Source organism: Vigna radiata, chromosome 10 (assembly GCF_000741045.1).
Source record: "Vigna radiata var. radiata cultivar VC1973A chromosome 10, Vradiata_ver6, whole genome shotgun sequence".
NCBI lineage: Eukaryota > Viridiplantae > Streptophyta > Magnoliopsida > Fabales > Fabaceae > Vigna > Vigna radiata.
This window is the reverse complement of record NC_028360.1, coordinates 16544595-16572227: the sequence shown is the minus strand read 5'-3', so window position 1 is coordinate 16572227 and position 27633 is coordinate 16544595. Positions and strand designations below refer to the sequence as shown.

General features: G+C 29.9%; 3 protein-coding genes and 1 non-coding gene across 6 annotated transcripts; 1 reads left to right on the top strand and 3 right to left on the bottom strand.

Moving 5' to 3' along the window:
• Positions 1-213: 213 nt before the first annotated feature.
• On the bottom strand, positions 214-6097 carry LOC106774456 (acyl-CoA-binding domain-containing protein 4). 3 transcript variants are annotated; one of them, XM_022786948.1, is made up of 17 exons: positions 5916-6096; positions 5612-5675; positions 5203-5275; positions 4958-5113; positions 4764-4841; positions 4501-4605; positions 4325-4391; positions 4176-4237; positions 3551-3690; positions 3273-3399; positions 3061-3175; positions 2684-2772; positions 2274-2357; positions 1853-2197; positions 916-1431; positions 771-830; positions 214-587 (listed from the first exon to the last, which is right to left on the bottom strand). In XM_022786948.1, exons 2-17 carry the CDS (start codon positions 5647-5649, stop codon positions 507-509), a joined length of 2136 nt encoding a protein of 711 aa, XP_022642669.1. In that variant the 5' UTR covers positions 5650-5675; positions 5916-6096; the 3' UTR covers positions 214-506. The 3 variants fall into 3 exon arrangements, 2 of the variants coding, with proteins under 2 accessions (XP_022642669.1, XP_014516941.1); XM_014661455.2 differs by having other exon boundaries at positions 5203-5272; XR_001376751.2 differs by having other exon boundaries at positions 527-587; positions 771-833; positions 5916-6097.
• Positions 6098-8464: 2367 nt separating this feature from the next.
• On the bottom strand, positions 8465-9174 carry LOC106775434 (monothiol glutaredoxin-S4). The gene has a single exon (XM_014662559.1). It carries the CDS (start codon positions 9036-9038, stop codon positions 8730-8732), a length of 309 nt encoding a protein of 102 aa, XP_014518045.1. The 5' UTR covers positions 9039-9174; the 3' UTR covers positions 8465-8729.
• Positions 9175-12039: 2865 nt separating this feature from the next.
• TRNAR-CCU lies at positions 12040-12112 on the bottom strand. The gene has a single exon. It is a non-coding gene; the product is annotated as a tRNA-Arg (tRNA).
• A 1564-nt stretch (positions 12113-13676) lies between these two features.
• LOC106775499 (monothiol glutaredoxin-S10) lies at positions 13677-14171 on the top strand. The gene has a single exon (XM_014662630.2). The coding sequence runs from the start codon at positions 13695-13697 to the stop codon at positions 14001-14003; it is 309 nt and encodes a 102-aa protein (XP_014518116.1). The 5' UTR covers positions 13677-13694; the 3' UTR covers positions 14004-14171.
• Positions 14172-27633: the final 13462 nt, after the last annotated feature.

Sequence of the window (27633 nt, the reverse complement as noted above, 5' to 3'; positions counted from 1 at the left end):
TTGACCAATCACATATTAACACGTAATCAATGTTCAAATATTGTCAAAAAAAAAAAATGTTGTCTAAATATCATTATCCAATTTATTTAGCTTCTAACTATTAGTACTCTATTTTCTAAAATACTATTAGTCACATTTTTATGCTAATTTTAATTTTTATTTAACTTGATCTGTTAAAAATTTACGTTAATTTATTATTTAGAACGTTACAAGAAAATTAACAACTTATTTAATTATCATTTATTTGACCACGTTTTAATTATACTATGACTAATGAACTCTTTATCAAGAAAGGTGAAGGTAGTGGTTAAAAAACATCATTACAGATCCAATTTTCTCAGCCAAAAGGTAAGTTCCATAAAATGTGCCTCTGTCTCTCTGTAGGTCTTCAACGCCATCATCCAATTGCACTTCCCCTAATAGATTGTGTCCACATAATATAGAAGGATCGTCTCATCATTTGTGATGAAGTTCATAGGCATGCCATCACATGACCTTGCAAAGCATTATACGTGAAAAGGTTTCCTAGGAGTCGGGGCTCGATTCTCTATTGATTGAAGTCTCTGTTTAAGATGGAAAACTTCAACCTATGCATACAATATAGATGTTAAGTATGGTAAGAACATGAAAATCACCAGTGAAAATATATGCTAGACTTTTATGTCACAGAAATTCCAACACAAACAGCACCTCAATTTGAACATCATAATTGGACATACAAAACAAAAATTATATGGTTTACCAAAACGTACAGCAATCCTAGGATATACCTGTAATTGGAATGCCCTGGCTCTTTCTGCTGCAAGAACCCCTCTGGTTGAGTGCAATTCCTACTAAAAGGATTTTACTGAGTCAACAAAGCTTTTATAAAGATATGCAATGCAAGTACTTTCATCAAATGAAGGGTTTATATACCTTTTGAGTGTCATCCAAAACAGCCTTGAGGAAAGCCACATCATGCTCAAGCCTTACATTGTCAGCATGGACCAAGTTCGAAAGGTTGTTAGCTTCTTCTTGAGATAACTCTGCACTCACCAGTTTCTCTCTCAGCAACTCCATATCCTTCAGTGTGTCAGATAACTTTTTTTCCATCTCCTGCCGGCTTTTAAAGGCAGATGCTAAACTTTTCTCAGCAGCTTCTCTGCTTCCTAATGCAGCTGACAATTGCCCCTCCAGAATGCCAAATTTTCTCACTAGGGAACCCACTTTAGTTTCATAATAATGATGGATGCTTGAAGCAGCAGACACTGATCCTGATTTACCATTTTCTGGGAATGACACATCATCACTTTCTAGCAAAAGGTTTCCAAAAGCGAGGTTTTGTTGATTTGAATTTCCAGATACTGAGACCTGTTCCTCCATTTTGGTCTTGGTGCCACTTGATCTCATTTGATTACCAGGGTCATTTTGACTTGTTCTATGATCCGCAGCCTGAAGTGCATAGTAAATTACAGTATTAGGTTTCATTATATTATCATAGTCTTGGCATGGGGATTGAAATGATTGCTACTGATATTTAATACAGCCACATTCCTAAAATCAGAATAAATAGTTCTGACCTTATGGACTACTGAAAATAATACACATATATGTGATGATTGGAAAGGAGTGAGAGATGCATCAAGTGAACCCTAGTAGAGATGACAACATAAGAAGCTTGGCTTTTCAACAAAAAATTAATTTTCCGCACATGCAATGCAACTGAATGAATGGCAATGACTAGGACAGTGTCATAGTGACATGGTCTAACCCAGCAATGAAGCAGGGAGACAGGTTCAGAAAAGAAGCTGATTACATTGTCTGTAACTATGTAGAGATATTTAGAGGGTGGATAATGGGAATTTGTGTTTACCTGAGGGAAAGAACTTTCATCTTCTGAAAGTTTGTCGATCCTGACATCTGGATTGTATTCTTCATGATGATCAAATTGCCTGCGAAGGGAGATCTTGGTAGGGAGGGAATTGGAATCTTGTTCAAGAAGGGTTTCAGACAGAGATTTCCTTTCAGAACCGTGTTCAATTACAGATGCAAGATTTTGTCGCACAACAGAGTCAATCACATGTTTGGAAGAGTCCTTTTTAAGTTGAGAAGCCAATCCAGCAGATGATGAATGTTTTTCAAGTAATTCAGATCTTTGACCTTTGGTCGAACTTGGTCGCTTTCTTGATTCATTTTTTTCTGTAATCAACACTTCCACCTAATACAATCAAGAAAAAGGTTAAAGGTACCATAAGAATTAACTCATACAACAACTTCATGAATTTATGTCAAACCTGATTTGATGGCTCCTTTTTGGATCCCCCAAATGCAACAAGGAAGTCTTTATCCTTGTGTTGCACGAGTACAAGGCTAAAACCCTGCTACCATAACAGATATAAAAAACCATGGTTGTTTAATACTGTATAAAGTCATGCATACAAAAAAAAAAAAACTACTGCTGGAGATTGAAGAATTAAGTCAGGAAATGTAAGATACATGGTAAACTAATTGATAGACTTTACAGCCTATAGGTTAAGAAAAAATCTAATTAAAATAATACAAAACTAAATTATAGCCAAAGATTTCATCAAAATCGGCAAATGATTAAAAGCATTAATGTCAAATGCACAGTGAGATAACCATACGAGGTAGCAGCAGAATATTACAGGCAAACCGGGTAGGAAAATTAAAAAAAAAATCTAACCTTGTTGGTCGTAATAGAAGATGGAGGTGACCCAATTGCCACAGACCATTCACTTTTTACAACATCATATACCAAAGTCTCCCCGTGTCCTGAAATATGCAAAGAAAATTAGAAATTTAAAAAGGATGAGAAGAAGATATTTGCAGAGACCAAATCTCAAATTCTCGTGTTCTTATTATTAACAGATGAAATGATGATTGGTAAGGAAGATGATAGCAATAAAACAAATGCAACACAGTAACCAAGAACCAAATCAGTAAAATTCATGCATAAATTAATTTTTTGATGCTGAAGTGTACAAGGTTAAGTTCAAAAGATATAAATAAATAGTATGCTCTGGTATTATGAATAAATGTTTCCTCCATTAGAAAGCATACGTTTTTTCTTGCTTCCACCCCCTGTAATATACCACTTAGTGCCACATAATACACCACAGCAACCAGCTCTTGGAGATGGATGGAAACCACGTATTTTTATTCTTGACCATGCCATCTGAAAGAACGTATATTTCCATTGATTAAACAATGAATGAGCCTTTAATCTTCATCTTGAGGAATAAAAAGTTTCACTAAATATAGAGAGAGCTCACTGTTTCAAAGTCAAGTGAATACAAGTCATTCAAGGTCCTGGATTTTGATGTTCCTCCAAATATAAATAGAATTTTGCCATCATAAAGAGCTGCCACATGGTTGAATCTTGGACAAGGTGCTGCTCCCCTATAAGTGATATAACAGCATTACTTATTAAAAGTAATTAGACATTTTAATCAAGTCCTTATCAACAGATAGTCACATGAAATTCGAAATTTTAGTTTTTGAACTTGGCAAAAAACGAAAATCAATCATAACAAAGTATAAACACAATTACGTGTAGTAAAGTGGAAGCCATGTCAAGGACTTGAGATCAAACATATGTAGATCATTCAGTTTCCTCCTTTTGGCATCTTCTCCTCCAAACAATATTAAAACAGAGTTAGCCAAAACAACCGTGTGACCGCTGCGAGCAACCTGCCAAGAACAAAACATTGATCAGTACTGCCTAAACAGATTCAAATAGAAGAAACTCAATTATGACACTTAGATCTGACAATGTTTCATTTTCTCATTATAGAATTAGTTCCTACTTCTTAGATTATTTGTGTGCAACCGTTTCAGCTCATGTCTTCCAGACAATTTGATAAAGACTTACTTCAGTTAATTGAGAGGGATAAAAATAGAGGGACGTATGTCAAAACTGTAATTCAACTACACCACAGATTCAAAAAAAAAAACAATGTAACAAATACAAAGGACAATTTCTTAATTATGTTATCTATATGTAAATTATTTACTGAACCTAGACGTAATAATACTAATACATATATAATGATTTCCACGATTTATGATTTACTAAGTAATATGCTTGGGCAAGATATGAAAATTGTAATCCAGTAGCATATGCCCTAACATTTCAATTCCTAATATTGAAGTTTTATGATATGAAAATTGATTACCGGTATGTCTCCCTTTGCTTCCATGAGGGACCAGCACTCTGTCTCTGTATCAAAGACCCATACTAAAAAAACAAGAATGACAATTAGAACAGTTTTGCCACATGAACAAGGACAAATCTATTACATATGTGAAGAAGAAGAGGGTGAACCAGAAATTTTGTCACTTGCTGGGTCTGTTTTCCCTCCAATAAGGAGTGCTTTTTTCCCCCAAGAAACCTGGTCAAATTATCATCAAACACAAGAAAGTTGAGACTGGAATAAGTTACAACCATAGATTAAAGTAAGCACTCTGCCAATATGTTGTTAAAACCATAGATTAAAGTACCAAACAATGTCCCTTGCAAGCAGGAATCTTCAATGGAAGACTGCTAGGCGATAAGTATAGCTTAGAGGATGCGGTGGTCCACAAAAATCTGTCAAAATTTAACACCTGACAATAACAATGAATTGTATGCAGATCTCAGTTTCTGTAATGAGTCAAGAACTAAATAATTATCTAAAGTTAATATTGATGCTCTTATAATAGGAACAATGTCCCCAGTTCCCATCATAAGTCTTCCAACTCCAAAACAAGAAATGTACCCTTACCTGCACATCGTCTAACAATCCACTCCCTGATTCACCACCAACCACTACCATCTTATTCTGAACTACAGCAGCAGCATGCTATTCACAAAGAACAATAGTCAAGTCTTAACCAAAACCGCACACAAATCATAAGACTTCCAGAAAATGACCAGCACCAAATATTAAAAATAATACAAGTCACAAAAATTACATACATAAGATCTAGGAGTGGGCTTTTCCCCAGCAATTGACAACACCATCCAACTCTCTAAGCTCCCTGATGTACTACTAGTATGCATCTCAGCTGTAGCGGACAGAAACTGGCTGTCAATTTCCTCAGAATGACCACTTGTCCTTGCAACTCCATCACCCTATAAGAAGCTTTATCAGTGGAAAACCCTCATTGTTACAAATTCAACCCACTAGGGAATGATGCTGAAAATATGACATTGAAGTTTACATTTCGCTTCTGGTGATGCCTGATGGGGCTTCTAGTTCCCTGGGGAGTGTCAGAAAGCTGGACCTTCAATCTACTGAGACAACACAACAATTATGGGTTCATTTGAAGGAGTTTATTTTCAATTTATTTGAACTCAGGATATGACATAAACACTTGTATATACTTGTCAATAAACTCTTGAATATAACCTATGAAACAAATATGAAAATGGCTTAACCTTGTTCTCTCTTTAATTAAGAAACAACCTGTAGATAAACACTTACATGATACTTATTCAATAAGCACTTAATTTAGTTGTTTCCCAAAATATACCCTTACCCTTAAAGAACTAATGCTACCTCACCACCTCCCGGTGCACGAAAAGAAATTTCAAATTAGAAAGAAGAAAATGTAAAAGAAATATTTTCACCTGCCAAGTTTCATATGCCTACGAGAGAAGCCGAACATTTTGTTCTTCGAAGCTCAAAGCAGTGCTGAAATATGAGTGAAGCAAGAAACATGTTGAAAACAGCACCAAACCTCCAAAAAGGATGACCACATTATCCTCAAAGTCAAAGAAAGATTTTCCCTAAACAGAATGCAAATCAAGATCGCTCCTTTTCTCTTGCCCATAAGTTAAAAAACCCGTAACCAGCTTGGAAAATTCAAAGTCCACACTCACAATGGCAAATCAAAGAAAACAATAACACAACAATCATGGCTAGAAAGCTCACCGAATGAAGAAAATCCCCACAACAACATCAAACTTAGCAGTGGAGGATGAGGTGGCAGCGGTGAAAGAGAGGATATACATTAACTTATTAACAGAGAGGGAGAGAAGGCCCATGTTAGCATCAGCACTTGACAACGGTGAAAGAGAATACTGTCAAATTTTCTTCCATCCAAGTATTACATCCATCTTAGTTAAATAAATGTTGGTGCTTGATAGATTAAAATATAAATAAATTTAAATAACTATTATTTCCACAATTGTAGTTAAGAAAATATGTCTATTACAATATGAAAAACTGGTTTTTCATGATTTTTTGCAGAAAAAGATTCTCTTGCTTTTTTCTAAATAGTGCTGCTCTAAAGATACGAGAAGTAAAACTCTTTCTCATAAAAAAAAACAGCATTTTTTGTTTATGAGATTAAAAACTGATATTTTTAATCAGTAGAAAATTAGATATCATTGTTCGATTCAAGTGGGATATTTATTTTTAAGTAATTGGAAGAAAATGTTGAGTGAACAAAGAAAAAGAAATAGAAAAAGATAGGGTGGGGTCCAGTGTGCATCAGTGATGGTTGACTGAATGCATGCATAGGTGTGTTCCTTCCTGAAACTTGTGTGGGAGAAGAATGAGGTAAAAGAGGGCGTGTATGACAGCCCACGTGTGTACCCTGTGGGTAAGGGTAGTGACCCTAAGTTAAGAGACAGTCACAAACACAGAATGAAGCATTGTCTTTGAGATTGTGATTGATAATCATCATCATCATCATCTGAGTCTGATCTATCACTTTTCTCCTTCTTCTCCACTTTAATCTGATTCATGGTGTTTTCTATGTTCAGGTTCACCAACAGCACAAAAGTGGTCGTTATTTGCTGTTTGTGACATCATTTAATTTTTGTTCATCTTCTATGATTGAACCTGTCTTGTACGAAAATAAAACAGTTTTTGTTGTTGTTATTAATTGGTACAATTGGTCGGAAGCATATTAGCCTCATAATATATAAGAATATTTAAAAAATTGAAGCAAACTCTTTAATAGATTAAATTTGTCTTCATTAATTATAATTAATTTATCCATAAATTAAAAATAATTTATAAAGTTGTATAATAAATATTCTACCAGTTAGCTTATATACAATACTAGTTAGTTTAAATTTATAAAGAATTTATTTTTATTTTTATTTTTATTTTTAGTTTTAGTTTTATCTCATCTTAGCTGAGAATCTCATCCAAAAGTTCATAATATTTTTGTCTTAAGTTTCAGAGAAATGTTATAAAAATGTACATGCTAACATAACACATTTTTCAAATAAATTAGAGGGTGAGGTTATTCGTTAACCAAATTTCAAATAAATTAATGTGTAGGTTCCATTTAATGAGTAATATTAGATAAGAGAAGCATCAAACATACGAAAATGAATAAAAGACAAGTTTTTATCTCATCTTGTATTCAGTCAATGTAGAATTCTTAAATTCAGACTAGTGAGTATCCAACTATATGACACCAGATGTTTTGTAACTTTTTCTAATGAAGCAACAGCACGTAATTAATAAAGCAGCATTATCTTGGCTGGTAAGATCATTTAAGAAATGTATTCACTGTCAAGAAAATGTTATTGACAATTTTCATTCATCATGAGGAGGGCATCCAAATTTGTGACACTTGCACAGACCCAGCTGGAATATAAAATACTTGTCAACCTTGACTTCTGAGATGAATGTATTTTAAAATAATATTAGGTAAAAGTTGTACAAAAGTGACACAGTTATTCATTTGTGAAATATGATTATGACTTTTGCATGCCCATTTTATCACTAACTAGTGCTTTTCATTTTCATCTGTCTTACAGGGAGAATAATACTGGATTACATATTCTTTCATATCGTTTTATTATATACATATATAATATATAATTCCGGGAAACAGATAGTGTTGGAGGGGGTCCAACTCCATAATGGACATATCCTGAATACATTTTTTCTCTAGAATATGACCACTTTTCCTTAATCTGAAAGACTTAAGAGGCTCTTTAAGTTGATGATATGCTCAATTAGTTTTTCTCTACCTTGTCTTTTTTCTAACTTCGGCATATATATAACTATTTGATGTGACAGAGGAACCATGTTACTGACATTCTGCACTCACTTCTTGTACTAATAGATTTATTCCATTCTGTGATTGTCCCTCACCAACTATGTGAAAGAACAAGACAACGTTTGTTGCCATAATGCCTTATCACATGGTCTATGTTTCTAGTCTTAGAATGTGCCACTTCCCAAAGGTAAAGAGAAATTCCGTTTATTTCTTTTTCTGATATGAAAAAGATGAAAAAAGAGACCTTGGAAGAAGGATTTTGCTCAATGTTCACACCAATAGATTATTTTTTTCTATTTGTGTGATCCCATTTCTTATGTTATTTAATTTTGAATCCAATGATTGTTGTAAAAATAGTCAAACACATTGCCTGCTTGTGAAATCAGTTTTGTAAAACTGCTGAAAAACTACACTATTTACTGCAGCATGATTATTAAACCAGCTGTTGAAATTCATATCTGCAAAGTTCATTCCGTCAGTTTATTATAATTAGCTAAACAGAATACTGCATTAGAAAAGGCTAATTAAATGACACCTTTATCAGTCGAGTCAATTAGCCTTATTATTTATTACAGATTAGTAGCACATACATAAACTCTGTTGTACTAATATACATGCATTCTATAATGGATCTGGCCGGCCTTGCATATAACCTCACCATAATTATACATGTAACCAAAACAGATTTTTAGTAGCTGATGAGAAAGGTTAATATTGAAGTATCAAACCCAAAGAGCACCTGCGTTCCTAAGCATTGGGATTAAGGTCCGGTTTAGGTGGAGGCTCATGACTTCATTGGTTCCACCAACGAGCTTACCATCAATGAAGACAGCAGGCACAGAGGGGTTGCATCCTAGTCTTAAAAGAGCTTGCTCAATGTCCTTCCCTCTAGGTATCTCATCAAGTTCATGAACATTTGGATTCACTCCAAAGTCACTGAAAAGGGTTTTGATGGTGTGGCACATGCAGCAGGAACTCCTGCTGAAAATCACCACTGGCTTCTCTGATACCATCTGTACCACCTTATCCATTATGCTGCTAGCTCAAGTTCACAAATGTAGTCTCAAGGGTTAACCAAGGATGGAAACAATGCTTCCAAAACTTTTGAATGCAGAAAGTGCTCAGGGAAACCTAGCAAATGTCAAGGAGAGGTACTTGAGGTTTTTGATATCTTGTGTGCATCATCTAGAGCCAAATGGGGTTTGCTTATATAGGAGTTTGAGTACATTGTACGGTTGCTTTGGTGGGAATAGACATTAGGCTCTAATTTTGGTCCCGATATGAAACCAGAACAAACAACACATTCTATTATTTTCTTATTTTTATCTAATGTAACGCTTAGATTTACCATTAAAATGTTAACAATAAATTCATGGTATAAGAAAAGAGAAAAAGAGAATAGCGAAGAGAAAGAGAAAAAGAGAGTGGGTGAGGAGAATGTTCCATTAGATATTTGGGTCGGTTTCTTAATTTTGTTAGATGATTTGTCTGAAAGTGACTTATCCAATTTGCTTTTGGTTCTAACGAATCCATATCTATGCATGCATACGGAAAAAAAACGGAGTATCCTTGCGCTTGGTACGGCAAAAAAGAAGAAAAAAACTGTGCGTGCACATCCCTCTCATAAATCATGTAAACAACTGGGGAATAAGGAATAGTGTTACATAAGAGAAATTAGCTTTCTAAGAATTTATCTGAGTGTTTTTTACATTATATAACTTTTTTAATCTGCTTTGTTGGGGTTTTCCTTATCTGTGTTGGAAGCATCTGCTGCCATGAAAGATAAGTTGAATTTATCCCATTGGGACCTCTTTCTTGCTATTAAGATTCGCATCCAATTCTAGAAAGGGAAATATGACTATAATGACGGATCATTGCAACTTCTAACTAACAAAAATCTAATATTTAAATTGCCATAACATGATAATAATCAGTAAGTATACATATTCAATGAGTTTGTTTAAGTTTTAAGTTAAGATGTTTCTCAATCTAGAAAATTCTGATAAATTTAAAGGTATAGGTGTCTTTGTGCTGGGACCCTGTTTGGTTTTGGCTAAACGAATCCATAGGGTGGGAGCACTAATGTTCACGAGAGAATTTCATATATACATTTGATGCGTTTGTTTCTGGATTTCATATACCACGTCTTGCTGCCACAACTATAGCTAAAGCGCACCAACATTCAAATTTTTCTTTTCAAAATCTTATTAAAACTTTCATCACATAAATTTTGGCTAATCCAAATACTTTTTCTTCAAAATAAAAAATGCTGGGGTCAACTTTCTAAGCCGAAAGTATAGACATGAATTTAACTTTAGAAAAAATAAAAAATGAAAAACAATATTAATATGAAATAGAATTTACAAAATTTATTATTGAGTTAAAAAGGTTAAACGTCAAATTTGAATTTGTTCATGTTAACTTTGATACATTTTTATGTGTAAGCTTTAAAAATAAATAAATATAACATTTTAACTCAAATTTTCATGTATTTTCTACTTATGAGAATTTTTTCGGATTTATAAAACTTAGAATAACATTTGAAACCAACGATAAATTTAAATTTTTTACTTTATAAACCGTATTTTTTTAATATTGATTCAATCTATTATCTAGAAATTATTATGTATAATGGTTTTTGTATTGGTTTCAATGGCAGATTCTATAAATTTGAAAGCAAAAATTGGACCATAAAAAGTAGGCAAGAGACGAAATGGCAGAAAATTAAATTCATTAGCTTGTATATTTGAAATAATTTAAAGTGTTTAGTTTATTAAAATGATATAATCGTGAAGAATGTTAGCTTTACATAAAAGCTGGAAAGAATTGAAAAAGTAAATCAGAAATTAGGGTAAGTACACACACATATATACATACATATATATATATATATACATATATATATATATATATATATATATATATATATATTTAAAAAATAAATAAAAAGGATTCTATGTATATCATGAATCAAGGGCTTTTCGCATTTATTACTATTATTTATTCCCTATTATTATAAAGAAACATATTCCCAGATTTTATTAAGATAGCCTTTCTTGCCCTTTGATTCCCATAACCATTAATATTTGTCTTCTTCTCAACCTATATTTTTCATCTCTATTATTTTTTATTAATATGTACATAAATATTTTTTACACTTAAAATTATTATTTAAAAATAACAATAATTTGTAAATCATATCAAAGATGACTTCTACTATATTTTCAAGTGTTTCTATAAACATTGTTTGGTCATAGATAATTAAGTATTTAACACGTGCACATAACCTGTTCATAGATGTTTCTCATTTAAAAATCACTTTTTTTGTTTTGTTCTGGAAACCTAATTAGGGTTGAAAATTCTTCAGAGAGGTGACAATTGAGCAACACTTCCTTCTTCATATATGCTGAAAATATTTTCACTAGTGGATTTGTTTTTAGAAATAATTGATTTATTACAATAAATATTAATATATTTCATTTTTAGTATAATAAGAAGAACTTATGATCTTAATATAATAATTTTAATTTTATTTGAAAGCTTTTTTAATAGTTACATGTGTTTGAATTACTAAAAAATTCAATCTTTTTTTATAAAAAAAACAGAGGGTTAGAAAGTTCTTTTAAATACAGATTATAGAACCAACCTTTTTGTAATGAAAGATTTTATTTTATTTTATTATGATTACATAATATACAATCTAAAAGGTAAAATTTTCGTTTCGAATTACCCTTTTATAAGAAAATTTAAAATCTAAAACTTTTGTGAAAGCTTTAGATTTTGTTTGAGAAAGACATGACTGCATTAACCTCAGGAAATATCTTATGTATACGGAAAATTAGTTTTTTGACATTCTACTTTTAGGAGTAAAATTATTATTTGAAAAATTAAGTTTTATATTTGTAGAAAAGAATATAAATTAAAAAATAATGTTAAAAAAAAACTCGGGTGATGTTCTTGGCATATATACATGAACGACACAAAAGCCCAACTTTGTAACCAGCCCATGAAAAAGCTCAAAAAAAAATAGACCGCGCCAGGTAGGGGTCGAACCTACGACTTTCTGCTTAGGAAACAGACGCTCTATCCACTGAGCTACAGGCGCCTTCCATGAAATACTTTTATACTTTTCCTTATTTAAATATTTCCTTTCACTTCTAAAGTTAATTAAGAAAGCTCCACAATAATTTCACATTCTTACATTTCAATAATGATGTATTTATTAAGTTATAACTATCTTTATTTAAGTTATAAAAATTAAATAATTTAATTTTACTATTATTTTTTAAGTTTCTTTTACTAATATGAAATGGGAATTTAAATTCTTTTGCCAATTTTTGTAATTTGGTTTATTGAAAATTGTCCATTTGCGTTGTTTTGTTAGTAAAAATAATAACAAAATAATTAAAATTTAACACAGTCAATTATCACGAATAAAACGCGACCATTAAGATTATAAAATATAATAAAATGTATACATTAAAACGATAATTAATTTAAAAGTATACGTTCAAAATACTTCAATAATGTTTCATCAGTACAATTTTCAGCCTGAAAATTGAAAACAGGTGTAGCTAGTATTCCCACTTGCAAATTTTTAACGCAAAACAATTAGAAATTATGATATTTCAATATACATAAAATTTTTATATTTATTTGACATTACTTTTTCTTATTTTTTATTTTATTTTAAAACAATATTAAAAATTTACTTGTTTATAATTATTTTACCTTTTGTAACATGTGTCAAAATTTAAAAATATATCACTCAATCATTACTCTTATAAAGCACTAATTCTACAACAAAAAAAGGTTCCTATTTTAAGATCCACCTTTTCCAAATTCTTCCCTTATGCAACTTCAACTTTTCTATTGATATTCTCTTCTACTTCTACGTCTCTATTACTTTTGACATACATACACATAGATATACATACATATATATATATATATATATATATATATATATATATATATATATATATATATATATATATATTCATACACCTCAACTGAAGGAATGGAACTATATCCTATCCGCCATGTGTCAACCTCCATGCTCATCCCACGTGGTACGTATTACCCTACTAATAAAGAGATTCTTAACGTATTCCAAAGTATTATATATTGCTTAACTTTAAAGATATAACAAAATGATGTCACCTTTTAGATGTTTTATATGTTATATTAAATTGAAAATATTATAAAGCTAACAAGATCTGAACTATCACATGACCATAAAAAAAAAATTGTTCAAAACCGATTCAAGCTAGTAAATTTATTACTTTTGAATGCCTTATTGATTTTAATTATTTAAAAAAAGAAGTCTAAGTGTTGCTGTAAAAAATATACATAAAATTTGTCCCAATTAAAGTTGACATTCTTGACGCACCAGGAAAAGCACGTAATGAGCAGTTTTTTCATCCTCTAATTTTGGTGGTCCCATTTCCGACAGTGTTTGGCTTATCTCGATGGCCTAGTAGATTCTTTGAAACACAAGTAGCAAGCGCAACTGAGACACCACACAAGTCCCTCTCAAATCAAGGATATTTTCAGCATCAACTCATGCAAGAACCTTCAATATTTTCATCCCTAGCTAGCTAGCTATATATCTCCTTCTTTAGAATCTCAAGCACTATATATGTCCTTCACTCCTCACATGTAAAAAACCAAACCACATTAAAAAAATGGAACGCATAACAAAGTTGGCATCACAAAAGGCAGTGGTGATCTTCAGCAAGAGTTCATGCGGGATGAGCCATGCAATAAAGAGGCTGTTTTACGAGCAGGGTGTGGGCCCTGCAATCTATGAACTTGATGAAGACACAAGAGGGAAGGAAATGGAATGGGCTCTCATGAGACTCGGCTGCAACCCTTCTGTTCCTGCCGTCTTCGTTGGTGGCAAGTTTGTCGGTTCAGCCAACACTGTCATGACCCTTCACCTCAATGGCTCACTCAAGAAAATGCTCAGAGATGCTGGTGCTCTTTGGCTCTAGAACATTACGTACCCTCATACACTCACATTCTACCCTAATGCAAACACCTTCTCACAAACGCTCTTTTAATTGTATTATAATCTCATATAACCTCCTGCGGCTTTTTCAACCTTCATTCTACTCAATAATATCTAGAGACTCTGCTCTTCAATATAATCTTCACTTTAATTCGGTGCATTCTTTCACTAATATCATATCAAGTTCTTTCTTTATGCTTCTTCCACTCATAAATTATTGCTAAAATTTTATAACTTATGTGTTGATAGCTTTTTTTGGAGTGGTGTAGAAAATAAAAGAGGTTTTAACTAGAATGATTGTGGGAAATGAGGATTCTGAGTTACGTAGAGGGTGATGATATGAGCATCCATGCATAACAATAATTTAAAATTTAGGGAAATTGAATGGGGTGTACGTGGCAACCATGGATTTATGTATATGTATATATTGGGGTCTTTATCATTTCGAAAGGAGGATATATTCCTTAATTGATTGATATGTGCATATAGAAGTGGATAAATTTCCCATCGAATACAAATATTCTCACTGTAGTGTTGTTCCATCAAATTGTACACGTAATATCATGTGTGGCCCTTCCATATGCTTCTTCTCTGTATATAATAGCGTAATATTTTTTACACCTTTTAAATTACTTTTTTTGAGTTTTAATCTATACTATCTTTAAATAAAATAAATTTTCATGATGTTTTTTTTCATATTTGTGTTTGTATATTTTTTTTATTGCTTCTTAATATTTTATTAGAAGATTCTCATTACTAAATGAATATTTGCTATTGATGTGATGCAAACCTAGAGTCATTCGATGCTCACTTTACCATAAGAGGTCTCTGACGTTAATAAGGGGTGAAAGTTTAATTATATTGCTTAATAAATTATAATTAATTTAAATAATTAAGTAATTTTGTTTGATGAAATTGGATATCAAATTAGATTAAAAATCCAAATTAAATGTTGATGAAAGAGGATATCAAAAGGGAAATATTAATGTCATGAGAATTATTGATGCATTAAATTCACTATATCCCATTTTGTTTTAGTTTAAAACGCATAAGTAAATCCTTATGATACAATGAGGCCTTCACTGTTATGTGATCTGAAATATGTAACAACTGTATCAATGTCAATATTTTCATTCACGTCATTACAATTAGAGCACATGTACGTTGGTACGCCTTGGCGTCAATCACATTAATTCAAGACGGTGCTTTTTAAAAAAGTTTTATCTTTTTTTTTTCAAAATTATCATATCACCTTTAATGTGACACAATTTTTAACATTTATTTAACATTTATTTTTGCTGAAATTTCTGTATTATCACAGTGTATAATTTTAAAATTTAATGATACATTATGTGTCAAATGATGTGTCAAATGGGATCCATTCATATCATTTGAATGTAAAAAGAAATGAGTAAAGATGATAAAAAAAATATGTGATTCGCGGATAAAATTTACGGATAGTTAGTATTTATAGATATTTACTATCTGCAGGTTCTTGGTAGTGGATATTTTAATATCTGTTTATAAATAGATCGAGTGTGAGTATTATATTATCTAATCTGCGGATATTCGTTACCCGTTAAAAAAATTAAAATTATGTTTTTATTCTTATGTTTAAATTAGGTTTTATTTTTTTGTCTCTTTATGTCTCTATGTAACAACTTCTTTATTTATCTATTGACTTTATTTAAATATATGTTCTAAATATTATTTGTATTTCTTTTTCAATTTAATTTGGATTTTATTTAAAAACTTATAAAATATTTTTTTTTTAAATATTCAAGCTTTGAAAATGGGTATCGATGAGTTAAAAAAATTCATAATTTTTTTTTTATGTGCATATCCAATGGGTAGCAGATCGGATAATGGGTATTGTTTTATGCGACAGATCAAGTTGCAAGTAGGTATTATCTGTGTCCGATCCGATCTATTGTCATCCCTAAAAATGAGCGTATCAAAGTATTATTTTTGTTACAATTAACCATTTTTGTCAACTACGTGTGAAGATCTTGTATATAACAACTTAACATATAGATGTTCTACTTCATAAATTCATGACACTCAAAGAAAAAGTGTTGCTTTTATATTACTTTTTTATTGTTTTTTTCACAGTTATTGAATAACAGTTAGAACAGTCAAATTATCATGAAATCATCATTAACATTAATTAACTTGGGTTGTATAAAAAAGAAGTATGTATTATATATATAATACATATATATTCTAAAGAAAGAAATACAAATAACATATTAAAAAAGCAATTATACCGTTAATATATAAAAAAAAAAATGCAACACGACCAATAAGTCACAATTAATTGTTGATACAATATTGAGTTAAGTTTGATGAGAGTTAACAAAATCATGACACAACATTATCTTAAATGATATAGTAGTACTTCGAGTTATTAGTAATTGAGTGTGAATCGTTTTAAGAAATGTGATTGTATGATGAGCTAAAATAGAATAATATGGTGATAAGGTGTGAATCATTTGGCCGATGGCATAATATATGGAACAAAAATTGACCTATTTGCGTGAGTAGTCTATTAATAATGAAACAAACTGCAATATTCCATTTAGCTATAAGCTTACGCAAAAACGATGACTCTCTCATACCTTGACTGCTACTTTTACTTGAAATTAATGCTTTACCATTGCTTTAAGAGGTGAAATATATGGGAATGAAGAAAAAAAAGTAGTTGCCCCTATTTTCTTTTCTTCAAAGTTTCTTTATAAATTAAAGGTTTAATACCTATTTTAGTCCCTCATTTGGGAGGGTTTGTTCAAAGTGGTCCCTCCTTTTTTCAAAAGTTCACTTAAGTCCTAGCTTTCGCAAAAACTATTCAAAGTGGTCCTTTTTGGTAACGACGTTAAGTTCACTAACGGCAGACCTGTCAGGTGTCTAACATGTGCTGATGTGGCATTGTTATATGTTTTAAAAAAAAAATATTGTGACGTGTAAATGTGTGTTGTTAGGGTTAAATTAAAAAATGAATTAGGCTTATATTACAAAATGAATTAGGGATTTGCGTTGTGGATTGGGAAAATCTGGAGTAAAAATTGGGAAAATTAATTTAACCCTAACATTAGGAGGTGGAGCACATCTCCGGTGACCTCTGAAGGCGAGATCCCTCCATAGCCACCCTTTCGTATGACTCTTTCCTCCATAGCCACCCTTTCGTATGACTATGCACACAAAATCTTTGGACTTCTGGATTAGCCTCCACATGATTTCGAAATCAGGTTTTGCAGTGGAATGAAATTTGGATAACTTGGTTTGATTTTCGGTGGAGGTTGGAAATTGGTGAGTCCTTCTCTGTTTGGTTGTGTTTCGGTGTTATGGAGGATTGATGGGGATAAATTGAAAGGTGTTGGAAGAAACGGGTAGTAGTGTTTGGGTTGGTTACAGATAAAAAAAAAAAGAAGGGTGGAGGTGTGTGTTAGGAGATGATGAGTTAAGAAAAATTGATGAGGTTGAAGATGATGGTAGAAGATGATGATTGCAGAGGGATCCGTTTTGGGTTGGACAGAAAGGGGTGGATACTCTTTTTTTTTTTCCTCCCCCCATTTTTCTGTATGTGTCCCCATATACATAAGACTATGAAGATCTTCAATCAACAAACATGAATACTGAAAACCTGGAAAAGAAACCCCACCAAAAACAATGACTGTTGCAAACTTAATCATCTTCCAATTCCTTCCAAAAATAGTGTTTCAATCCCTTTCAACTATTGATTGGCTGGCCCTCTCTCTTTGAAATCGAACGAGCCAGAGCTTTCGGCTAGGGTTTGGGTTGGGGCTTCAGCGCTTTGCGCGTTCGGCGTCGTTCCCTGGAGTTCTTCGGCTACCGCCATTTGCAACCAAGCACCTCCTGCAATTGGTCTACTGGTCTTCCGCTAGAACTCCTTCAACAAATAACGTCTTTCTTGCAAAAAGCAGTTAGGTATGGGAAATTGAAAACGAAAAATGCGAAGAGGAAAAGGGAAGGGACCTTGAAGAATCTTCCAGATGCGTGACGGAGGTGAAATTGCTTCCATGCTAGGACGTCAGATTCGGGTGGAGGAGACAATAACGAGGAAGACGCGGATTCAATTTACTTAATCCATTCCAAATTACCCCTAATTCCTTTTTTAATCCAACCTTAATTATATTCATTTACACGTCATCATTATATATTTTTTTTAAAACAAATTACAATGCCACATCATCAAACATTACACACCTGGCAGTTCTGCCGTTAGTGAACTTAACGCCGATACCAAAAAGGACCAACTTGAACAGTTTTTGCGAAAGATAGGACTAAAGTGAACTTTTGAAAAAAAGAGGGACCACTTTGAACAAACCTTCCCAAAAGAGGGACCAAAATAGATATTAAACCTAAATTAAACTCATTTCGCAATTTTATAATCTTTTAGCTTAAAAATCATTATTTGTGGAATCTTTAAGATTTGGAATAAAGAAAGAGAAGAGTAAATGTTAATTGTCTAAAAAAACTTTTATGTCATAATCCTCATTAAATAAAAAAAATTATTTTAGTTTTAAAGTTTTCTTCTTTTTTAAACTAGGAGGATTTATATACATATATATATATATATATATATATATATATATATATATATATATATATATTATTTTGAATAAATTAATACCATTTGTCAAATTGTTACTAATTTAGTTTTTCAAATACTATAGTAGTAGAAAAACTATGTTTTTCCTTTTAGATATGGGATGTACTTTAATGATCCATTATTACTAATCAGATGAAATATTTTCTGCTATCAAAAATTTGTTGGTAAACTCTAATTTATAAGTGAATAATTTTGAAAAATTTTAATTTTAATCTATGTTATTTAAAATTTGCAAGTAAAATATAGATTTATCAAAAAATTAAATTTATTATTATTAATGAATATTTCATCGATGATCATCATAACGGTAATCATAATAATTATCTATGAAATATTAATATAGTTGGAATATCAAAATTTATAATAATATCTAATATAAAATTATTTTATTTGAAATCTATAAAAAAAATATTTAAATGCAAGTTCATATAATATTTTTGTTCCAAATTGTAACACTCATCCTAATTTAGGATATGATAACTAATTTGGTGAAAAGAATATGATAACTAATTTTTGTTCCAAAATAGAACATGTTGGCAATAATATCATATGGGATCGAGTCAACTAATTTCTTCATAATTTTTTGTCTTGTCGGTCGACTTCCATTACGTTAACCTCGATTCCTTTTCTGTTTCTGGTTATCCCCTTCATCTACTTTGGTCCGAGTCTCTTCCGGAGGATACCTTTCAAAGGCTCTCCGATATTAAAGTTAGTGAAATGTTCCATTGGTAATAAAAGAACAGTATTAAATCTGCAATTAATGAATTTCCCTACCTCCTATCTTTGACCTGTATTTATAGCGTTGGTCATAGACCTTAGATTAAAAGACCTTAATCAAGGTCCAATCACAGTCTAATAACTTCTTAATCTCTCTTTTTACCTTAATTACCTTCGATAACTTACTTGACATGACCACGTTGTCTACTATGGTCGTCTGGTCCTTATGATGCACCGAAACCATCCGTACCAAACGGACGGGGTATTCCCATGGAGGTTTTTGAATGATGGTGATCCAACAAATGATGTGATAATGTAATATGACTTGCATGATGACATCAACATGAATCAGTGATGAGTGATATAAGACAAAAGGTTAACCAAAAAATAGGAAAAAGAAGGGAATAGAGAAAAATAAAGATTAAGTTATAACTATATATATTTTCAAGCATATGAATACCATACCACAATTATTATTTTAATTATTCTATAATGATAATTACACTCAAATACATACAATGATAGTTAAAAGTAATCACTCAACATAATATATAATTATATTAAATACAAGTGTCATGTTTTTTATTAGTATAAATTTGGTGAGGAATTCTCACTATCAAAACACACAGATCTATGAAACTATAATGATCGAAACATATTCCATGTAAAATTCACTCTCAACTACCAATTATACTATGAAACTCTATGATAATTTGTTTTCCTTTAATTCAAATATCTAGAATAAAAATTAAAACATATAGAACATGACTAAGCTGAAAGTTTATATATATAAATAAGAATCGAACGAGTTGATTAAACATCTGTATAACAGACAAGTGTCAGTATATTTGTGTTATGAAAGTGCCACTTGAGCAATAACACAAGTGATAAATAGCTTTCCGGCAAATATTTAAAGGAAGTTTCAATTCCTATACCCCCAGTAGCAATAGCTTCTTCAAGACAAAATATAAGTAACTGTACCATTTTTTTTTCTTATATTTTTAAAATAATCTTATAAAAAATCTAGTGTGTTTATTATATTTATTTTGCTGATAAAAATTCTACTGTATTTATATTTCTTCGTTCTGTTTTCTCAAGTTACATGTTAGATAAGATTTTAAAAGTATTTTATATGCATTACAATTTTCAGTGCAATTGGCTGAGAAAAACAAAACCCTAATAAAACCCAATAAGGCAGACTCTGGATGCTTTTTAATTACTTATTTATTTAAAGATGCTAAAGAAGGAGAATAAATAAGGTTAGTGTTGTTATTTTTCTTAGAAAAGTTAGATAAGCTAATATTCAATATATCTATTTTTTGTCCATAATAAGCATAATATCTGTATTTGGAATAATAGAATGAGACATATTCTACTTATCTAATAACTGAAAGTTATACCATCTTCTTGCGTCCACTATAGGTTTTTCATACATTCATTTATTAATTTCAACATTTATCATTTTATTAAAAATTATAACTAAAAATTAAAATATAATTATTTTCATTTAAAAAATAGCCATCCAAATGTCACACTATATAGCTCCTAAAATAATTAATGTCTTTCTGTAGTAGTCTCTCTCTTAATAATTGTTACTGAAATTTTGAAAATCAAATTTGTATCCTCAAAAGTGTTTATTCTTAGATTAAAGGCTAGTGGTAACCTTCATCCAACACTCATCTTGAAAAAAGATATATCTTTATACTACTATTTTTTTTCCCTCAAAATTAATTGCTTGCAACCAAACTGATAATTTGTTTAAAGAAAATTTACATGTTCTTTATGTATTATGTTTGCATCCGAAATAAAATATAGAGCATATTTTTTTAAAGAGATGGTAAAATATGATTAGATTGAAGAATCCTAGAGCGTGTCCTTGAAGATTGAAAAGTGAAAGAAAATTTATTTACAAAATTTATTAAAAATATTAAATTTGATTGTGGAACAGATAACTGAATCTATCAATTTCTTAAATCCTAAATTAGGGATGACCATTTTTTCTTTTTAGACAATGTAATTGAGAATTTATATTCCTATCACCTCTAATAGTTTTACATCATTTAAAAATTAAGGTTTAAGATAATTTAAATAATCATTCTTTTTTCATCTTAGAGGTATCTTTTAAGAATAAAAAATAACAAAATTCTGATATTTAAAATAAAAAATTATGTTGATTAATGTAATCATGTTACTGAGCGAATTTGTGATTAGAGATATTATATTTAGATAAAAATTAACTTTGATAATTTAAAGAACATAAAATCTCTTATATTCAATACTAAAGAATTGTAGAATTTAAACATTTTTTTTCTGTCGAAAGTTTTTCTTTTCTGTTTTAAGAGAGTGTGAATCTTTTCTAGAATCCTAATTCATATTAAATATTAATTTTAATATTTATGTTCGTACTTGAATTTGGATTCTACAAATTTAGTATTTAACTCTGAATCTTTATTCGTGGTAATCAAGATTAAATTAGAGTGATCCGGCGTATTTTAAACTTGAAAGGTAGTGATTCATGAAAATTTTAAGCTTTAAACATGAAGAAAAATATATAAGGAATTCAACAAAATGAGTTCAGAATGTATCTAAATTAAATTTAATGTGTATAATTTAAAAAAAACTAAGAAAATAATATTATGTATTTATTATAATAACTTGAATACTTAATATTTTTGTCTGTTTCTTTCAATTTATTTTTCAATGTTTGTCTCTAAATTGAACCTCTATTGAAAAGTTAAATTGTTAATAGTAACACTGTGTTTAATTATATATGAAATATCTTTAGAAAGTACTGATTATAATGACCCTTGAAGATGATCAGATAAATTTACTTTGACCCTAATCAGCCCTGAAATCTATCATCAGAAAACAAAAATATTTTGGGCCTCTTTTAGGTTTAGCCCAGCATTAAAATGACCTTATGTCTCTCTAGGCTCCTTCGTGAAAGAAATTGGGCATTACTATTGGCACCCACCATATTGCTATTCAACTTTCTCCCTTCTAGAAATTTGTTCTTTTTACAGAATTATCCTTAACATCTCACACTCCCATGGAAACATTCGAAACAAGTTTTCATATGTATATTTTCAAAAGATTTTTTCGTGATATATATATATATATATATATATATATATATATATATATATATATATATATATATATAAACGTGTTTCCATTTTGTATCTAACAAAGATATCTACACGTATAGAAGGCATATCTAAAAATGAAAAATCATTTAATATTATTACAAAATAATTGTTTTCATACTTGTATGAAAATGATTGAATGATTTTAAATTATTTTCCAATTTAACTATGGAAAATATTTTATTGTTTATAATTAACTAAAAAGAGGATAACATGTATAACTTGTACGTAAAATTCTAACGAGGCAAAAGAAAAATAAATGTTTTATTTGCACGAGTTCAAAGTTGATGACGCATATAAAGGCGTCTCTATAATATTATTTCAATATCGTTGACCTAATTTTTGTTAATATTGTATTTATGTTAATTCAAACTAATTCTTTAAGATTCAATAGCATATGGAAACAAGACGCAGTTTGTTTTATACATTATTTGATCTTTGATTGAATTAACATTCCTATCAATAATACTATAAGGTCATAAATATTATTTTATTTTCTTTTTTTAATGTATTTTAATTAAACTATTTGGAGATTGAAGTTAAAATTTTAAATTTTACGAGAATTAAACCTCAAACTTTTGAATTTCACACAGACTAAAATCAAACTATAACTTTTATAATAATAAAATTAAAATTATTTTAAATAAAAAATATCCTACTTGACATGCTCGTGAGTCAAAATATTCACATGAACTATGAGAATGTAAATATTCATTAACCATGTTAGCAAAGTATTAATTTACTTAATGGCGACAGAGATAACCTCTTCATTAATTTAATCATTCTAAAAATATCTATAGAGTTAAATGGTTTAAGTATGGGGTTATATTTACAGACGTTACATCTAGATAGTTTAAAGAACATTTTTTTTAATCACTGCATATGACTTGTACTTTTGATAACTTTTTTTTCATTTTCATGAAAAATGAGTGTGTGTCTCATCAATAATTTTTATGATGGATAAACTAAAAGCATAAAAAAATTAATAATTAATGTATGATCATCTGTATTTCATAATTAAGAAACAAAATATACTCATTTATTTTATATGTGGAAGGGAGTAGAAAATGAGTAGTGATTTTATATTAAAAGTGATCTTTAGAATAAAATATATAAGTGATTTAATTTTAATTTTAATAAAATGTTATTTTTACTTAGAAAATTATTTTTTAAAATTTATTTTTAATTTGGATATAAAAATGAAGTTCTATTCATACAACATGTCATACAAAATATTGAGAAACAAAGGAAAGAAAATGTAACAATACAACAATGCTCATTATTAAGAAACATATGAGATAAAATGCAATAATACAACAATGCTTAGAAAAAGATTGAATATGAGTTAAGCTTGAAGACAAAAAATATCAACAAGAAGTTGAGACAGAATGTGAGTACTTATGAAAGCAAGTCAGACTGAAACGTCAACAATTAAGAAGAAAAACATAGGAGTCGCGTCATTGTCTTAGGGAGGCCTTTTGTCAACAGGAGCAACTGCATAGAGCCAACGAAGAGTTAAGACAGTGAATACAGTGCAAATACCTAAAAGTAGATGAGAAGGATGCAAATGGCACTAAGAAGACTTTTGAGGACTATCATGAGGTTCCTATATTAAGGGACTTTAACACTATTGTAAGGGTTTGTATGAGGAGGAGCAACCAGGTCGGCTTGAAAATGGTACATTGGGAGTATTATGATGGCAGGAAAGGAGAAACTAATAGTGTTGACGCCTAATGTGGTTTTTAACAAAGTAGACTAGAAATGACTTATTCCTTGTGAACATGATTCTTTTCATAGTAATGATAGGAAGAAAGGTACATTGCGTCCTTATCGATTAGGGAAACTCGACAAATGTAATGTTTTGGGATAACTTTATAGGACTCCAAATTCATAAGGACCAATTATGTCCTTTTGATGGGGTTCTGGTGGGATTCTTAGGAGAGCAATTAAAGGTTTAATGGTACTTCGACCTACGAACAACCTTATCCGATAAGCATGTTGCAAAAATCATTGTGATGAGATACATTATGAAGTTTGAGGCAGTGGTATCAACTGTACATCTCAAAATGAAGTTCCCAACGGCTGAAGAAAATGTAGTTACAATGAAAGTAGATTAAGATGTAGCAAGAAAGTGCTATGAGAATATTTTAAAAGCTCAATGAATAGCTTATTATATAGTTGGGACAGTTAATTTTGATATATCAGAACTATATCTTAAAATTGTACATGATGATTAGGGACCATGACTAGCAAAAAATGTGAAACAGGTGGAAATAAAGGGGAAGAAATTCAAGGTAGGAGTATAAATGAACCAGGATATCGAAGCATAGGTGGTGGTCGTGTTGAAGGTTAACCTTAAATCCTTTTCGTTGAGTTCAAATGATACATGGGACATAAATTCCAATTTTTTATGTCATCGGTTAAATATGGACGTAAAGATGAAAACAAAAGTTCAACAATGACAAAGATCGAGGAAGAAAAGGCAAGGGCAACAAACTAAGAAATTCATAAGCTCTTAATCGCTGGCATGTAAGGAAAACCTAATATCTATAATGGTTGACCAATGTGATGATGGTAAAGAAACATAACGAAAAATGAAGGATGTGTGTTGATTTTGCCGACATCAACACTGCATGTCCCAAAGATTCTTATCCATTGTCGAATATCAATGTTTTAGTGGATAATACATTTGGATGTGAATTGTTAAGTTTTATGAATACCTATTCGAGATACAATCAAATAGAACTAAAGAATAAAGACAAAATGATATTCATTAGAGAAAGGGTGAATTATTGCTATAGGTAATGTCTTTCAAATTTAAAATACAAAAGCAACCTACTAGAGATTGATGAATAAGGTGTTATAGTCTCTATTAGAAAGAAGTGTGCAAATTTATATGGATGACACGATTGTCACGTTGAAAGCCAATAAAAATTAAAGAAACTTTTCTCAACAAAGCTTAATCCAAAATAATATATTTTTGGAATTAAGGCAAAGAAGTTTATAGAATTCTTGTTAACGAAAAAAATATTAAAATCAATCTAAAAAAATTCACTTATAATAACAAATCCAAAGAGAATAAAGGAAGTCCAACAAAAATTAAGAGAAAAAATAACAACCTTTCTAGATTTTTAAATTAGAAGTAAAAGCAATTTTTTATTTTTATTTTCAATATCTCTATAAAAATGAAATTCCAATAAATTGAGGTCTAAATATTTTTTACAATAAAGAAAGTTTTCTATATATCTTGTTTAATATAGACTTTTTACCATAGAAACATATATTTCTTTTTTATGATGATTGATGATAGAGATACAATCTTCTTCATTTATTATTCGAAAATGAAAGCCCAAAATTGACTTTAAAACAGTAGCAGGCAAACATGTCGGCATGATATTGGGCTTCGTTAAGGCACTGTTTGGTCTCTCTTGTTCTTTTTATTCACTCCTCCATCTTCTTCTTCGGCTAAAGTGTTTTTTTATAGTTTTGGCTTTTTGCTGTTTATTTTATTTATATTATTTATCTGTGTTTTATTATGCAACTATTTAGTTATGGTCAGCCCTTTACAATAATACATTTTAGTTAAGATGTGCAACTCACAATTTCAGTTAGAAAAAAAATATATTATAAGGCATAGCATGGAACTGATTGTTCCAGATAATTAAATTTATTTTTACATATCCATCACTTAAAACAAACAACATCATAATTATTTCTTTATTATTCATTCATCTTCAAATTTATTTCTAAAACAAAATAAATAATATCTTTCATATATTAAACAAGCAGATTCGTAATATAATTCATCTAAACATGTTTCAAATGACTAAAGTTATGTCAAATTAACCATATGTTTCCCCTTGAAAATGAAATATTTTATTGAAAAAGTTATTCTATGTGGTGAATAACAACAACCTCTCCCTATCTAGATGAATATATTGATTAAAATATTGGTAGCTTGTACTTTTGATTCTTTAATTCTTCTAATCAGAAGTGGAAGCAAATTATAATAAAATAATCCAATTGGATTACATGCTAGCGTTGATTGATTCAGTTAGTTCATCAAATTAATTTCAATTCATTTTCACTCACTTTATTATAATCGAGTTAAGTAATCTAAATCAATATTACATTATATTATTATTATTATTAATATTAAGGGTTAAATATGTTTTTGTCCTTATATTTTGAGGTGATTTTGGTTTTAGTCCATTTTTAAACTATGGTACAATTAGTCTTCAACTTTAGAAAACTCTAATTTTAGTCCTTTTTACCAAATTTTTTTAACTTTATTTGTTGTTTCAAGCACGTTTTATTATAGTATTTGGACTAAAACCAGAGTTTTCTAAAGTTGAAATGACTAAATTGTACCATAATTTGAAAATGAAATAAAACAAAAATCGTCTCAAAGTATATGGACTAAAAACATATTTAACCCTAATATTAATGAATTTCTACATGGTGTGTCTTTTTCTAAGATTTTTTTACTTTTCAAATTTGTTTTTTTTTTTTTTTTACTTTTTATGGTTTCTTAAATTTGAGAAATACTTTTTTAAATTTTTTAAATTTGATTAATGAATAATTTTGAAACTAAAAAAGGTTACAAAAATTCTATTTTTAATTTTAATTCATTAATCAAATCATTAAAAAGTATCTGAAAAAAATGTTTATATAAATATTTAAAAAGCATATAAAAACTTAATAATGTTAATAATAAAATTATATATTAAAACAAATTCTATTACAAAACAGTGTTGTTTTCATAAAAAATTAAAAACATAAAAAAAAAAATCTACAAATGTAGTATTGTACGTCCACACTATATTAGAAAATATATTTATTTTTGTGTTTCTTATCAGATTTACAAATAATTGTTTATATAGTTAAATAAATAACAATATTTTATATTATTAAATGATGTGATACTAAATTAAGTTTTAGACTAATTATATATAAAAATATTCAATATGAAAACGAAAAAGTGTATTAAATAAATAACTGAATTATTTAAAAAAATTAAAATGATTTATAATATTTATAGCAAAAGAAGAGGAAAAGGAAACAGTTATATTTGTGAAATTCACAGCTAGCCATGTTAAGTAAGCAACTCCGTGATTCAC

Coding starts and splice junctions, on each gene's coding strand:
- LOC106775434 (XM_014662559.1), bottom strand. CDS start 9,038: ATGGATAAGGTGGTACAGATGGTATCAGAGAAGCCAGTGGTGATTTTC.
- LOC106774456 (XM_022786948.1), bottom strand. CDS start 5,649: ATGTTCGGCTTCTCTCGTAGGCATATGAAACTTGGCAG. Junction 3,176..3,272: donor ATTCACTTGACTTTGAAACA/GTGAGCTCTCTC, acceptor ACGTTCTTTCAG/ATGGCATGGTCAAGAATAAA. Junction 2,358..2,683: donor CTTCTATTACGACCAACAAG/GTTAGATTTTTT, acceptor TTATGGTAGCAG/GGTTTTAGCCTTGTACTCGT.
- LOC106775499 (XM_014662630.2), top strand. CDS start 13,695: ATGGAACGCATAACAAAGTTGGCATCACAAAAGGCAGTGGTGATCTTC.